Source organism: Arachis ipaensis, chromosome B9 (genome assembly GCF_059453495.1).
Source record: "Arachis ipaensis isolate K30076 ecotype BB chromosome B9, ASM5945349v1, whole genome shotgun sequence".
NCBI classification, from domain to species: domain Eukaryota; kingdom Viridiplantae; phylum Streptophyta; class Magnoliopsida; order Fabales; family Fabaceae; genus Arachis; species Arachis ipaensis.
The window spans coordinates 153,822,758-153,838,993 of NC_142444.1; the positions used below are offsets into that span (position 1 = coordinate 153,822,758).

The window sequence follows — 16,236 nt, forward strand, 5'->3', positions numbered from 1 at the left end:
AATTGAGTCATTGTACAAATTTTTTTTAATTGAGTTCCTATATTTTTTTTTTCTTTTATTTGAATTCCTGTATCAATTTTTTCTTTTAGTTGGGTCCCTATACAATTAAGCCAATTATTATAAAAAATGACTTAATTGGAAAAAAATTTGGTGCAGAGATCCAATTAAAAGAAAAAAAATATAAAAACCTAATTAAAAATTACGCAAAACTATAAAAACCAATAGAATAATTAAACCAAATATTTATATACAAAGATAATAACTGAAAGTCGTATAATAATTTAATATATTTGATTAAATTTTTTAATACAATACATCTTAATATCTGATTGATCATCTAACACATAATCTTGTAGGGTATCTTTCTTCAAAACTCAATTGTAATACTACTTCCAAACCTATTTCTATACTATACAAGTATACATTGATAGACCATGCTACCCTAATACTTAGAGATATCCACCTGTTTTTTTTTTTTTTTGGTATTATCCACTTATGGTTTTATTATTGCACATCAATCTCTGTTTGTGGAACACCTATTATTCTGTGCTATATTAAATTCATAAACTAAATTTGGTCATATTTCAACAGGGCCAATTTAATGGGCTTTTAAATGTATTTCTAAAACCATGTGTTCAATTCCGACCTTAGCTCAGTTGGTAGAGCGGAGGACTGTAGTGGTTCATATCCGACAGGTAATCCTTAGGTCGCTGGTTCGAATCCGGCAGGTCGGACATTTATTTTTTTTCCCAAAAAAACAAAACTAACACTTAGGGGATGGCAAGCGGACAACTACGTCCCCCAAATCTTTTTTTTTTTAATTTTTAAATTAACAAATATTAAAATCTTTATAATTATAAATATATAATAAATATAATCATAAACCAAGTTTTTTGGAAGAATAAATGACCATTTGTATTCATGAGAGATAAAAACGTTGACATTTGTACTCATGAAAGCTCGAAACTAATCTTGTACTCATGATAGATGCTGTCCGTGTGACAAAAGTGTCCTGACTTGGATCTGAGTTTGGTTCGTGGGTTTCCGAACCTACGTGGCACTCCCAAACCTCCCCCCCCCCAAATCTGAGCCAACCATTCACTATCATCATCTTCATCTTCTTCACCATCACCATCACCATAACCTCCATCACCATCACCTCAGCACTGCCATAGCCACCTCCCTTCACCACAACCTCCGGCGACAACTCACACCGCCGTCCCCCTTTCTCTTCTTCTTCCCCTCTTCTCACCTCCGTTGAGCCCAGAAACCACAGCGCCAGCTCCTCCTCTCCGCCAAACAGATGCGACACCCAACCTTCTCCGCAGCGTCCTTACGGCGTTCCAACCCGTCACCACTCCCCTGTCCGAACCCTACCTCCTCCAAAGCTCCCAGCAGCATCAGACAAGCCAAAATTTTCAAACAGCAGCATGAATCAAAACAGCAAAATTTTTAAACACCAGTATGAATCAAAACAAACCTAAATCCACTAACATGCATTTCTAACTAACCAAATTAAGCAAAATGAACTAAAAGCAATACAATGAAAGAAACAGAACTCAGAAAAAAATGCAGGGGATGGAAGACACAGGGAAAAACGGAAGGGATGGAAGACACAGGGGCTGCACCCTGTTCTGGTCGTTCCATGGGAGAACGGGAAACGGGGCTGGAATCGCGACGGTGTTAGGCTGGTTCGCGATGGTGAGACGGGATGACAGAGAAGGAAGAAGAAAGGGGGAAAGGGGCTCATCGTCGGTGTCGCTGTGGCTCGTCGACGGCGCGGCGGTTTGGCCAGTGAGAGAGAGGGCGGAGAAGGTGGCCGGTTCGTTGGTGTGACTGAGGAAGACAGAGAACACGCAAAGGGGAAAAAAGGGAAGAGGGTTGCGGTGGCTCGTAGAGGCCGACGGTGATGGTTGGCGGAGCTAGGGTTCGAACAGGGAAGTGGTGACGGGTTGGAATGCCGTAAGGACGCTGCGGAGAAGGTTGGGTGTCGCGGCTGTTTGGTGGCAGACGAGAGGAGACCCAGGAATGGAGAAGGTGGCCGCTGCCGCTCTGGGCTTTGGTGGAGAGGAGGAGCTGGCGCTGTGGTTTCTGGGTTGAGCGGAGGTGAGAAGAGGGGAAGAAGAAGAGAAAGGGGTGCGGCGGTGTGGGTTGTCGCCGGAGGTTGTGGTGAAGGGAGGTGGCTGTGGCGGTGCTGAGGTGATGGTGATGGAGGTTATGGAGATTATGGTGATGGTGATGGTGAAGAAGATGAAGATGATGATGGGGAATGGTTGGCTCAGATTTTGGGGGGCGGGGTTTGGGAGTGCCACATAGGTTCGGAAACCCACGAACCAAGCTCAGATCCAAGTCAGGGCACTTTTGTCACACGGACAACATCTATCATGTGTACAAGATTAGTTTCGAGCTTTCATGGTTACAAATATCAGCGTTTTCATCTCTCATGGGTACAAATGGTCATTTATTCTTTTTTGGAATAAAATAATAAAATTAACATTGTCTAAAGTTAAATATTATCTAAAATATATAATTAAACATTTATAAGTTTAGAACATAATCAATCAAACGTAAAACATAATCCAAAACATTAAATTAGAATATCTGTAAAAAAACCCTAAGCCCGGCGGGAAGCCCGTCCCGTCCCGCCAAAACCTACAGTTTAAGCGGTGTAAGTTAGGCAGGTTTTTGATGTGTGGTGGTCTCAATTTTCTAGCCCAACTCGCTTTTTTTGGCAGGTTATGCGGGCCGGTCCGGTGGGTTTAGGCCCGTTTGCCACCCCTACTGTAACACTGTACCGACACAAGATAAATTCCAGTTGACAAAACTAACCAAAACCTAAAATACTATTTATAATTTACAAATTACTCCTTCTTAAATTATTTTATCACTCCTATTTATTATACAATTTTAAAATAAATACTTTTATGATAACTTTTCAAATACAAAATAACTTATTTATAAGTTATTTTTAACATAAATCCTTATGTTTTAAGTTTTTTTTTTTTCAAAAAAACTTAATTAAGTTGTTTATCCAATGAACTTGTATAAAAGGATATGTGCTTGATAGCTTCTTCTGCACAAAACTTCCTTTTATACTAGCAGATTATGATTGTATATTTGTATGCAGTTTTATTTTTATTCTTCCAAAAGATGTTCATAATATATCATCATATACTGCAGAAGTCTGCATTAAGCCAAATTAGTTTGATGCTTGAATCACATTAATCAGTTTTCCATCATCATAGTTTAACAATTATACCTAAAGGAACCCTGCAAGTGGTGCAACATTTAGTTTCTGAACTCTCAAGACAAATCAAAGTTCTAGTTATAATAATGACAATGGTGCCATGTGTTCATGAATAAGAAATTCTAAATGGAAAAGGGAAAAAATGAATGAGAAGAATCTCTTTGTTGGATTGAATCTATAATCCCAGATAGGGAAGGAACAAAGAGAAGGAAAAAATTAGCCTTTTGCACACAAGTATATATATTGATAGATGGTGGCTCCAATTGACATAAACATCATTTGAAAAAAAAATTTCATGAACTAGCCATCTACAAGACCAAGACCAATAAGACCACTACCACTATAACCACCACCTCTGACTGAAACCATAGGGCTGCTCCAATTATCACGGCTTATTAAATGGGAATCAAGGAACAAAACTATGACTGTGATGTCGTCGTGGAAATGTCTCCTCACCCCTCTCTCAATCTTCTGCAAGTCTGAGTATCTCATTTCTCTCTTCTTTGCAGCTTCACAAAGTGCTGTTTTGATGAGTCTCCTTGCTACTCCCTGTAGTCATGGACAGCATTAGAGTCATATTTACAAGATTGGAATCACTCAACCATGAAAAATAATTACACAACTGAATTAGAAAATCCTACATTGCGCGGACAGCTCTGGACAATGTTAACTGCTTCTTGATTGCTCATATGCTCCCATAATCCGTCTGAAGCAAATATAAGAAACTGATCTCCCGGTTCGAGTTTTTGCACTGTTACTGCTGGTTCGGCTTTAAGGATTGGCTCCTCAAAGGGTTGAGCAAGCCTAAATTTTGGCAACAATGGTGGTTTGTTAAACTCTGCCTTTTTTAGATAGGCGTCGCCAATGGATCTTGAAATCTATAATAAACAAATAATCCGTCAATTCTATATTATGCAAAAGAAGCTTTTGCTAACTCAGAAAACATTAATTGACAGTTGACAGAGATTTCAAACCATAATGACTACTATAAACGATTAAGCAAATTGAGTTTCAATGGACTTTAAGCAATAGTATGATTCATGTCATCATCAATGGATTGGATCATCCACTGACCCTTGAACATGATAATCCATTAATCCTCAAACTAAGTTCTGGTTGTTTCCTAGCCTTGATGTCATAACCTGCTACAATGCCTACTTAAGAATTTAAGAAATTTAGGAGCATTATGCAACTATAGACATCAGAAGCATTATCAATGAACACCAATTAAGAACAAAGTAGAAATATGAAAAAGGTCAACTACATGGAGTGGAAATGCCATGGTTAAATTTTTATTTCGGAAACTGCACATTTGAAATGTGTATATGATGCTGAAAAACAGAATGAAACTCACCTGAATCAGACCCTTCACACGCCAGACCTGGTGCTTCATAACTACAATCTGTGGATCATCAGGATGCAACGAGCGCAACTCGTCTCTGACAGATTCGCAGCTAGCATTGTGCTCAGAGGATAACTGAATAGCTTTAATATCTTTCGTAGCCTCATCCACCCTAGCTAACACTGCTCTAGAGTCTCCTGCATTTGCAACATAGAGCACCCCGCTACATATTATGCCAATCAAACAACAGGATCCAACAGAGGCTAGCTGCGGCTTGATTTGCCACTGCTTCCTTACAACAGACAGAAATTCCTCTTCTGTTGCCAAGAATGCTTTATTGATAACGTCAGCCGACATTCCATGATTTTCTGAGGTAAATTCTGCAAATTAAGAACAACCACTAAGTTGGTAGAATGAATTGTCTTGCAAGAAAAGTCACTATAGATAAGTTTTTTGATATTCTTATGCCTCTAGGCCCCTTAGCTGCAAATAAAAAAAGTACCATCCCCATCCAAAAGAGTGGAGAACAACTTACTCTTAACATTTTTAAACAGACGTTCGTTCACGAACTGGGCAGCTTCTGGACCTCCATGGCCATCATAGATACCAACAAAAGTTCCATGAGGATTCGTTGTGAGCGAGCTTATGGGGCCTGATTCAAGTTGGCTTTGATCCTCCAACAAATTGTTTGCCTGAATAACTGCCATGGAGAATTCCCCATTAGCATGTCTTCCTGAATCTTTGTACCAAAGCAAACCATCATATTCACCATTTGCATCCCCATTCCCATTCTGAACATCAGATGGCCTCCAACAAGGAGCGACAATTCGCCTAAACGTAGCTGATACAACCATCCCTTACATAATCTCAACCATACAACTGAGCAACAAATTGTTCATCAAAGAAAAGTCAATGATAAAATGGCAAAGTCCTAGTTTCCTATCTATAACTGAACCCAAGTTACAAGCTCCAGAAATCAAATGCCTACTAATGAATGAACACTGACACCATGATACATTAAAGTGGAAACTATCAAGGACGTTATTTCCAATGTCCAAAACCTGCGCAAGGATTTGAGATCAGAATCAATACAAGGACCCCTAATCTATATGACTATATCAGATAAATCCATAATGTGGGTTTTCATCATTCACTTTGAAATTTAACAACTATCAACCATTTTTCTGCTATAAAGGATCAAATTGAAACATGGGCGGCTCTTGGAATTTCACAAACAAGATTTCAACCCAATAAAAATGTTTAAAAGAAAATGTGATTTAGTTTCGAGATCGAGAGAACTCAATAGAAACATGTGCAAGAAACAAAAACATAACTTTTAGCATATCATTTCATAGTACCTTAGACAGAAAATTTAGTACTTTGCCAACTCCTGACGCATTAGAAAAACATCAACTGCTAACAGCCCAATATCATTATCATCGTACCGAAGGTTATTAAGGTTTGGAGAGTTCTGATGAAAGAGGGTGTCAGAAAGTTGATGCCTTGATCTGTGGATTTGAGAAATAGTGTGGTTCTTTTTTTCCTTTTCCTTTTTTTCTTTGTTGTGTAATTAGGTGCGGGTTGAAGCCATAAAAAGAGAATTAGAAAAGAAAGAAAAATGGACTCGGTTTGAAATCCATGGTGGTGGGGGAATTTCCTAAGGGGAATTTGGATTTTGGGGTTGGTTGGCAGTTTTTGGTTTTCTAATTTTTAATGTCTTCGTTGGAATGGGATTTTGACTTTGACTCTCAACTAACTAACCACCATTTTAGGCAACTTTCCCTCTTCTTCCTTAAATTAGTGTGTAGGTTGAAACTTCCTCTCCTCTACAACGTAACTGACTCAGCTTTGTCCCCAAAAATCTCACTCTCCTTTCTGCTGCTTTCTATTTTTGAACATGTCTTGTGTTGCAAAAAGAAACACCCCATGTCTTCACGAGGAGCAAGGGTTGCTTTTATTCTTTTCTGTACAGCTCTATTTTTAGTATATGTATTCTGTAATACTTATAGAATAGAAATAAAAGTTCAAATAACTTATCACGTATGATCTGAAACGTCATACATATCATTGTATCTGATAACCTTTTCTGATAAATGAATCAAAATATAAATGCTATTAAATGTAGGGTGGTATTTAAGTGGTATGTGTAAAACACCTAATTTTGGAAAATATATGAAATTTAGATATTCTAAAGTGAGAAAATTGGTAAATTGGTAAAGTGAGGAGTTAAGTATCAATGATTTTATAACTTTCATGAACACTATCTTAATTGAAGAGAGATTAACTCCTCACTATACTACTTTACTAACTTTTTCACCTTAGATGATCTTGATCTAAATGTACATATGATAAGCAATAAAAAGGATATTATTACACAGCATGCACAATATAATTGCAATTGCAAGGGCAGCATTCAACCATGAATCACAAGCAAAGCAGAAAAAATTGAGATTTTACGTGAAATCGAAAATGTAAATTAAGAACGTAAAACGTAAAATCTTAACAAAATTTAAATCGTAAAATCATCAGACTTAATACAAATTTCATAAAATCAATAGACTTATTTAAAGTCGTAATATCAGAAGATTTTAAGAGTTAAATCGAGATTTTAGCTACTATGATCACAAGGCAGCTGACAGTTGTGGTGCATAACAATATTAGTTAGGAAGACCTTCTTTCTACTATGTGATGCGAGAATATGGCGGCTACAATGCACATAAGGAAACAAGTAACTTCGTAATGAATGAGGTTGCATCTAGTGAGTAACACCTGCTGTCAAATTAGACCATTTTGCCATGGTTGTTCTTAAATTAGTTTTTGTCATGAGATGCCAAGTTCAGCTTCGATACTTCCAATAATATTTAATTGATTGATTCCTTGGACCACCTAAGACGGCCTTAATTAGTTGCACTCTCAGCATCCGTTTTCATGCTAACAAAAGCAAATAGTTGGACACTAGCTGTAGCAAACCAAGCAGAGGTCAACAGCACGTGTTCAACCTAACCGACACTACTCAATGTAACAGTATATCATGCCCCGGATATCGATAACGCACGACTAGTATACTAAATATCAACCTCAGCGAACCAACATCGCGGTAACATCATGATAATAGTATTTCTCATTTCATCCTCTGAGAATTTCTATCCCAGTAAATAAGTGACAAGAGGAAACGAAAACCTAATCCTTTCAAAGCAATACAGAAAAATATGGAGCTACAAAGGTCGGTTCGGTTCAAGCTTTCACTCAATTAGTCACCACTTTTTGTTTTCCTTTTATATATATTTTTTAGGGGAAGACATGATCTATCATCACACTAAGACAACTCTCAAATATATGCTAGATGGGAACTTTGGAGGAGAAGCTCATACAAAGCACTAAATCACATCACGATTACATAATCTTACATAAAAACAGGCTCATTCAATCAATCACTAAGAAGCTAAATATTCAAAATACACAGTAAAATACAGGAGCAGCTTGCAAATATGCAGCAATGTCTGTCCCTACACGTGATCAGCCCTGCCATCATCTTCACCGATCCCATCACCAGCATGCCTGCAGTTCGAACACAATGAGAAAATATTATTGCTTCGAATTCCATCTGAACAAAAAGCTGATATGATGTTTTAAAATCTGAAACCCAAATGAATTGTTGAGCAATTACAAGAGAAGAACAAAAAAGAATTGCATCAGAACCAACCTCCAAGAAGATGTTAGATTCCGAGCCTTCCTGTCCAAATGAAGATTTTCCAGTGCACTTGAGGCTTGAATTACACCCTCAGGAAGTTCATCACTGTCATATCGCCAATTGTACTCATCCATCCTATATGCAGACGTCGAGGATCCTCCTCTTCTATCTGAAAGCCAGAATTTAAATTATAGAAAATTTCAAGCACCCAAATGAAGGTAAAAGTCAATCAGAGAAATAGTCACCGGATGCCTGCGATGAAGGAACAGCCCTGAAACAAACATTTTTATTACTTAATAATTCACTTGAGAATAAAGACAAGGCAAGGTAGGAGCACCAAACAAAACAATGACAATAGAAGGTAATGTTTAACCAACTCGTATAGAAACATGGTCAATTATGCACCTTCCCAGCGGTGGCAAGCCACCGGCAACAGATGATGAAGAAGGCCTTCGCATGTTTCGGGAGTCTGAGTTTGGCAAAGCCCGTGCCTGGGATAGATTCTGTAAAGAAAAATTAATATTGCTATTTATATCAAAAGCCAATACAATCTTGCAAGCAACAATACAAGTAAAAATTAAAGGTCTACTGGTTTGAAATCATTTGTTTTTAAAATGGCACAAGAAAAATGAAAATTTCACACACATTCAATAGAAAGCAGCAACAACCATGTGAACCATTTTAGGCAAATATCTGATTTATAATGACATGGGTGCAAGCACACTGCACACTAGATTCAGGGGTTTATTACACCACCAAAAGATTCGGTGATTTAATCCAGGAAGCCCTTTATCCCATCCCATCCTATCTATACTCTCAAATGCCAAGGACATTTCTGAAAATTGTGAAAAATACTTGGCCAAATTTAACTTACAGCCTATATGCCATCATCTCCTCAATCTACAAATATCAAGTTCCATAACCCTAAATTTCATGTTTACCATTCATAACTAAAACCATTAACCCAACCTAAGGAACCTATGACATTTCAGCAAAACATTTATTGGATTGGGGTCTGGGGTCCTCCAATTTAGAGTTATTGCGCTACAAGCAGCATATAACAGAGTACCAAAAACGCATTCTTAGCTCAATCAGGACAAACAAATATAGTACTTTTTATTCCAAGAATTCAGCGTCCAAGGCCTAAATTAATTAAAGGAGACATCATCTACAAACTTAAGCTGAAAAGTAAGAATCAAGCAAAAACAAAGAACAATATCATGAATGCAACTAATTGAAAGACCTCAAATCTCAAGAATCCTTCAAGCACATCCAAGAGTAGAGGGCTATCTCCATTTCTGTTGAGGTCGTATCCATTTTTGCTACTAAATTCTTTCAGCTCAGCCTTCCAAAAATCCTTTTCCTGCAAAGATATATGCAGCCAACCAAAATAGATCACAACGGGACTTTAACAAGAAACAACATGAGAAACAATGCGGATGAATTAGGATAGTGTGATTACCAAATTACATTCTGGAAGGTAAACCTTCAACGTGTGATTGAGTTGCGCCCAGTCTAGGTATTCACAAATAAGCGCAGTAAGGAGTCTACCTGCACGGCACCGCACGGCGGGGTTCCGGTGAGTTGTAAGTAGGTAGGATTTTTATGGCAGAAAATGAAAATCAAATCTGGTTCTGGTAACAGCGGAATTGACGCCCATTTTGAATAATACGTAGAATAGAATGGTGAAAAGCATGAATCAAACCGAACCTGAGGGAGAAGCGTGAAGCTGTTTGGCTCGATCGTTGCAGCTACCAAGCAATGCAGGAGGCAACGCAGGTTCCTTCTCGATTACCCGATCCTCCTCTTCGATAGCCTCAAAAACGCTTGCTCTGAGTTCAGCCTGAAATTGAAACAGACGTAATTAACCCTAAGTAAGAGTCTAGTGAAGGAAATGCAATTGGATTTGGATGGATCTATGTCCACGAACAAAATTACGAAACCCTAGTGAAGGAAGTGGTGGAAATAGAATTGGGAAAGGGAAGAAAGAAAGAGAGAGAGGGGAAACCCTAGAAAGGGAAAATAGAAAAATACGCGGATCCTGGCGAGGACGCCTTTCTTCTCGAGGGTGCGCGTAACGAGTGTCTTCAGGTCCATCATTTCGCGAGTATAGTCATCCATTTTCTCTCTTCCTTCTTGCGCCCCCTCCCTCTGCACCAATTTCAAGTGCTTCTGTTTCTTCTTCTTCCGCTTCTTCTTCCTTTTTTCTTTGGTTCCCCCTTTCAAGTTTCTTCTTCTCAGCCTCAACTACACGTTCTGTCGAGTGCGCCAGACAAACAGAATTGGAGCTCAAGCTCATTGTCTTTTGGGCTATTATTAACTATGGCCCATTTCCTATTATCATATAATTGGGCCTTTCATTGCGTTTTGGTGCTCAGGCCTTTTCTCGGCCCAGTAACAGATAAAAAGTCTCCGAGCGTGTGTGGTTTTGGGTTGGACCCCCAGCCCTTACCTGTGTCCAAAAACAAACACTTTACACTTTCTCTTATACATAAAATATTTAAACATAAGATTATTTTTAATTCTTTTAAAAAATTATTATTATTTTTTCGCAAAAATTCATCCAAACAAATCATTAATGTTAAAATATTTTATATAAAATATCTTTTTAAATAAATTTTATAAACAAATAGAGTAAATGTCCAAAATGGTCCCTTAAATTCAAATCGGTATTCAATTCAGTCCTTGATTTTTCTAAATGACCAAATAAATCCCTAAAATTCAGAAACGTGCATCTCCGTTAGTCCCTCTTAGAATTGCCGTCTTAACGTTGCTGATGTGGAACGTTAACTGCCATGTGGGCATTCCATTAAACGACGTCGTTGGAATAGTGGGTGCCCTAAGTCTGTAAAACGACGTCGTTTGAAATAACATCTTCTCCCCCTTTGAATAAACAATTGTTGTTGGTCCCCCCTTCCACTTCAACGTTTCCCACCAAAACTTCAGAAAAGCTTTCTCTTCTCCTACGTCCGTTCATTCTCCCATACATCCCACTTAACATTTCCTCGCCGAGGATCATCCTTATAATCTGTTCTCTCCGGTCAGTGAAGAAGTTATCGACGAAGCATCACCTTCGTACACCGCTGACGGTGAGAGGTAACAGTTCAACTTGATCATTCTCTTCCATTTTTTGTATTTCATTGAGGGTTCTTGATACTTATGTGTGAATGCGTTGTTGTATATGTAAGGGAGTGGTTTAGAATGTTGTGGTTGTTGATGGCGCAAATGTTAGGGTTTAGGGTTTCTAATATGAGAGTTGTAACCACATAAATCATAGTCTGGTTTAAGTTATAATCAATAGGAAGTAAATATATGCATTCTTATTACACATATAGTTTGATTTCTAGTTCTTTGCAATATGGCTGTTTTGTGACAAAATGAATAATCCTGTCTGTTTTGTGCATTGTGCTGTAAACTTCAGATGCCTGATCGATTGAGACTTTTTTTTCCACCATGGTGGAGCGTTTGAGACAGATCCTGGGGGAAATTTTATCTACACTTCTGACTTGTATAATGAATGGGTTGGAGTTGATGAAGACTATCTTGACGTGTTTGCGGTAACAGGTTATTATAAAGAGTTGGGGTATGATAAGGCTGAAGCATGTTGGTATCTGGAGCCTAAACATGTGTTGGAATTTGGTCTTAGGAGATTGAAAGTGGACCAGGACCTTGTTGATATGATCAAGCACTGCCATGAGAATAACAACGTCATCCACATCTATTTTGAGCACGGAACTTCGATTCCTGAGATAATTGATGTAATGGATTTGTCTGAGGAGGATCATGCTATAGGCCAGAAGGTCGTAATGGAAGGCATGGAAGAAGATAGAGTAGAAGGTGTTGAATCTGTGAAGAAAACCAGCACAATATTAAGTCAACTTGAAGAACCAGTTACCTTTATCCCAGTTGAACTGAAATTCACTGCACCAAGTCCACTGTCCACTACCCACTGCCCCATCTCCACTGCCCCCCAAGCCACTGCCCCCCACCCCACTGTGACACAGCCCGTTGCTCCCAAGCCCATTCTCCCTCCCCCCAACCCACTGCCTCCCAGCCCAGTGTGACACAGCCCGTTGCTCCCAAGCCCATTGCCCCCCAGCCCACTGCCTCCCAGCCCACTCCACGAAGTTCAACTGCCCTCAATTTTAATGGCGACAAATCATGTTCACAGGCGAAGTCCCCTAAATCTCTATCCTAACCAAATCCCATTACATCCAAACCTGTATCTCAGAAAGTTTGGTCTCAACCCACTCCTTCAACTAAGAATACACAAATAAAAAAAAAACAGCGCATCAAAGAAACAATCCAAGCCTATTAACTTTAAATTCAACACGTCTACTAAAATGCCTAGAAGGTATATCACAAGATCACAAGGCTGGAGAAACCAAGCAAGCAAGGAGCCAGTTCACTTGAATGTTGATAGCTCATATGATTCTTATGAGTCTGCAGAGGATAGTTTATACAAGCCACACATGCCACTTGACTCTCTGGACTCAAGCAGTGACAACAATGATGCTGTTGGTCCTAGCAGCGATAGGAGAAAAAGGAAGACTGCCAGTGACAATGACAAAGGCAAGAAAAAGGTTGTTAATGATGAAGATACTTCTCGTCCCCCATCAATGGATGCATTTGATTATGAGAAGGAGGTAGATGATGATGAGAATGAAGAAAACTTGCAATGTATGTAACGTATATTATAATTAATGTGCATATGTATTGATTTTATTCTGTTTCTGTTGGTGATGTAATGTATGAATTTGTATGGCAGTGTTTTTCTCTGATGATAGCTGGAAATCTGATGAACTGAATACTCCACCAGACTCTGAAGATGAAGCAGACCCAGCTGCGAATCCCATCTTCAATGATACTGCCAAGTTTGGACATGTGAGATTAGAGCTAGTATGGAGTTTACCACTAGGGATGCTTTTAAGAAAGGGGTTAGAAATTATACATTACAAGAGGGTAGGGGTGTAAGGTACAAGAAAAATGATACTACTAGATGTAGGGTGGTATGCAAGAATGAAGATTGTCCCTGGATGGTGTTTTGTTATTATAGCAAATCGAATAGATGTTAGCAGATTAAGACCTTTAATGATGACCATACATGTGAGAGAACTTTCAAGAATAGATGTGCAACTAGGTCTTGGGTAACTGATGTACTTGTTAAGAAGGTTAGGAAGCTCCCAGCTTTTAGACACTGTGAGGTGTTTAATTACTTTAAAGCAAAAACTGGAATACAACTGTCTAGGACTACAATTACAAGAGCTTTGGGTGATGCAAGGAAAATAGTGAGGGGTGATGAAGTTGCTGAATATGCTAAACTCAGAGATTATGCAGAGGAGCTGTTGAGATCTAATCCGGGCTCAACTGTCAAGTTAGGTGTTAGTCCAATGCCTAATGGAGAAGGTGTCTTCAAAAGGTTTTATGTGTAACAAAGACAACTGGAAGTGGTTCTTGAAGCTCTTGCATGAAGACATTGGAGATCAGACAGAGCATGGTTGGTGCTTCATCTCTGACATGCAGAAGGTAACCTATATGCTTCAATTAGAGGCATGATAAATTATTTTAAGGACCATTTTGGATTAATGAACAAAATTTGAAGGACTATTTTGGAGAATTGCAGAATTTAAGAATTTAAGAATTTAAGAATTTAAGAATTTAAGTATATGGTAACCTATATACTATTGTTATGGCAATTGCAGAATTTAAGAATCCTTAAGCGCATAAGTTCAAAATAGACCCTGTTTTCCAATTTATTATTATATATCTGGTAAAAATCAAGAATCTGTTATTTGCTCAGATTTTTAGGTGACTACTTTGTTATCTTGTAGGGTTTAATCCCAGCATTGCGTGAAGTTATGCCAGGTGCGCATCACCGCTTCTGTGCGTGGCACCTTTGGCAAAACTTTCAGAAACAATGGAAGGACTCACACTTGAAGAGTTTGCTTTGGAAGTGTGTTAGAGCAATGACTGTCCAGGAATTCAACGGACATATGCAGTCTATAAAGAGGGTGAATGAGAAGGCGTGGACATATTTAGACAAGTTTCCTAGGCAGGCATGGACCAGGGCTCACTACAAAGACTTTCTAAAGGTTGACAATGTCTGCAACAACATGTGTGAGGTGTTCAACGCTGCCACCAAACCATACAGATGTAAGCCCGTCTTGACTTTATTGGAGGAGGTTAGGAGGTATGACATGACTAGTATGGCAAGGAACAAACTGAAACTCTCTAGCCATGTGGGACGCTTACCTCCGATTCAACAAAGTAGACTTGCAAAGGAAAGGCATTACAGTAGGTATTATACACCAATGTGGTCTGGAGATGCGGCTGAAGTGATGTTTGAAGTGCATGGTGAACCACATAATGTGGTGGTTGATTTGGGAAACCAAACATGTAGCTGCAGGTCTTGGCAGTTATCGGGTAAGTACTATTTTGTTTGATTGTTTTTATTTTTTTGTGTAATTGCACCGTAGTATACCTATCAACACACTTAGTTACTCAAATTTATTATGTGCTAGGGTTACCTTGTCGTCATGCAATAGCTGTGATTTCAGTCATGAATGGTAGACCCGAGAATTATGTCCATGCATGGCTAACAATGGGCTCATACAACAAGACTTATGAGTACCATATCAACCCGGTAAGAGGTCAACAGTTGTGGGAAACATCAGAATACCTCCATTGCTTACCACCTGTAAGGAGCAAACCCCGTGGCAGGTCATCACATTATGCAAGAAAAAAAGATGCACATGAGGCACCTGTTCGGGGGAGCCAAGAGCGCACAGCAACAAAATTGAAGAGAAAATATGGCAAATTCACATGCGGGACATGTGGAGATGTTAGTCACACAACAAGGAGTTGTAGAATAGCAAAGAAACAAAAGGCTGATGAGTTAGCAGCTGCTGCAAAGGCTGCTGAAGATGCTACAAATAAGGGTGACACTGGTTCTAAAGGTAACAAAGGTGAGGTTGTTACTGAAGAATGTGAGGTTGGTGCTGAAGGAGGACAAATTGATACTCAAACAGAAGTTGCTGCTGAAGGGGGTCTAGGAGCTGAACAAGAACCTGCAACTAAGGTAGTAATAGTATTAAAAACATTAATCAAATTTAAAGCTTGAGTTAATAAATCTGGAAACAAACAAATCCATATAATGACACTTGTATTGTTGTTATTGATATCATAGGCTGTAAAGACTACAAAGAATGCAAAGAAAGGCCATATGAGAACTAAATGTGAGAGACGCATAGACAAACTCCCTGTCAAGAGGACAACTTCATCTACTGCTGCTACTGCTGCGGCTGCTCCACATCCGACTGAGATTTCAAGAGAGACTATTCAGGGAGCTAGTGCAGCAACCTCTGAAAAACTGGCCTCCTTCTTGAAATTTGTTCCAAATCCAGGATTCAACCCGCCAAGAAAAAATGTCTAACTAGCACAAAGTGTGGTGGCTTTTTGAGTTCATGTTGTTGTAGCTAAATGTTATGGTTAAACAATGCTGTCTTTTTGTAATGTAACCTTTCAAACTTGTATGTATGGCCTTTGAATGTTGTTATGGCCTATGATGTTTTGGGTTGTAATAGTATGTTATGCACAATGTGCTTTAGCACAAACAACACTTGTTCCATGTTCCGGAATTAGTTATGTTAAATTAATGAAGTTTTTGGTTTAGTTCATGTTGTGATTTATCTCTTTCTGGTTTAGTTGAACACAATTTTAGCAGAATAAGTGCAGCATCAAGAGTTGAATTCATGTCAAATTAGTGTTTCATTTCATTTCATTCCATCTTCATCAAGACATTACATACCACTTAAGAAATTTAAAATTTCATAACATAATCATCATTTATTGAATATAAACCCCAACAAACTAAAACCTAAACACACACCAAAAGTAACTACAAAAGCCAGCAGCACCATTGTCATCATCTTCACGGTCTTAACATCACTCTCCAAG

General features: G+C 38.7%; 2 protein-coding genes and 1 non-coding gene across 4 annotated transcripts; 1 reads left to right on the plus strand and 2 right to left on the minus strand.

Moving 5' to 3' along the window:
- Positions 1–641: 641 nt before the first annotated feature.
- Positions 642–734, plus strand: TRNAY-GUA (transfer RNA tyrosine (anticodon GUA)). Its single transcript has 2 exons — positions 642–678; positions 699–734. It is a non-coding gene; the product is annotated as a tRNA-Tyr (tRNA).
- A 2,558-nt stretch (positions 735–3,292) lies between these two features.
- Positions 3,293–6,696, minus strand: LOC107617287 (putative protein phosphatase 2C 38). Of its 2 annotated transcripts, none has more exons than XM_016319020.3 (5): positions 5,948–6,696; positions 5,125–5,468; positions 4,602–4,969; positions 3,889–4,125; positions 3,293–3,796 (listed from the first exon to the last, which is right to left on the minus strand). In XM_016319020.3, exons 2-5 carry the CDS (start codon positions 5,441–5,443, stop codon positions 3,548–3,550), a joined length of 1,173 nt encoding a protein of 390 aa, XP_016174506.1. In that variant the 5' UTR covers positions 5,444–5,468; positions 5,948–6,696; the 3' UTR covers positions 3,293–3,547. The 2 variants fall into 2 exon arrangements, with proteins under 2 accessions (XP_016174506.1, XP_016174505.1); XM_016319019.3 differs by having other exon boundaries at positions 5,125–5,650; positions 5,948–6,652.
- A 1,133-nt stretch (positions 6,697–7,829) lies between these two features.
- Positions 7,830–10,571, minus strand: LOC107617286 (protein TONNEAU 1a). Its single transcript, XM_088498139.1, has 8 exons — positions 10,315–10,571; positions 9,991–10,123; positions 9,743–9,831; positions 9,524–9,643; positions 8,686–8,783; positions 8,526–8,551; positions 8,293–8,449; positions 7,830–8,147 (listed from the first exon to the last, which is right to left on the minus strand). The coding sequence occupies exons 1-8, from the start codon at positions 10,399–10,401 to the stop codon at positions 8,096–8,098; spliced, it is 762 nt and encodes a 253-aa protein (XP_088354265.1). The 5' UTR covers positions 10,402–10,571; the 3' UTR covers positions 7,830–8,095.
- Positions 10,572–16,236: the final 5,665 nt, after the last annotated feature.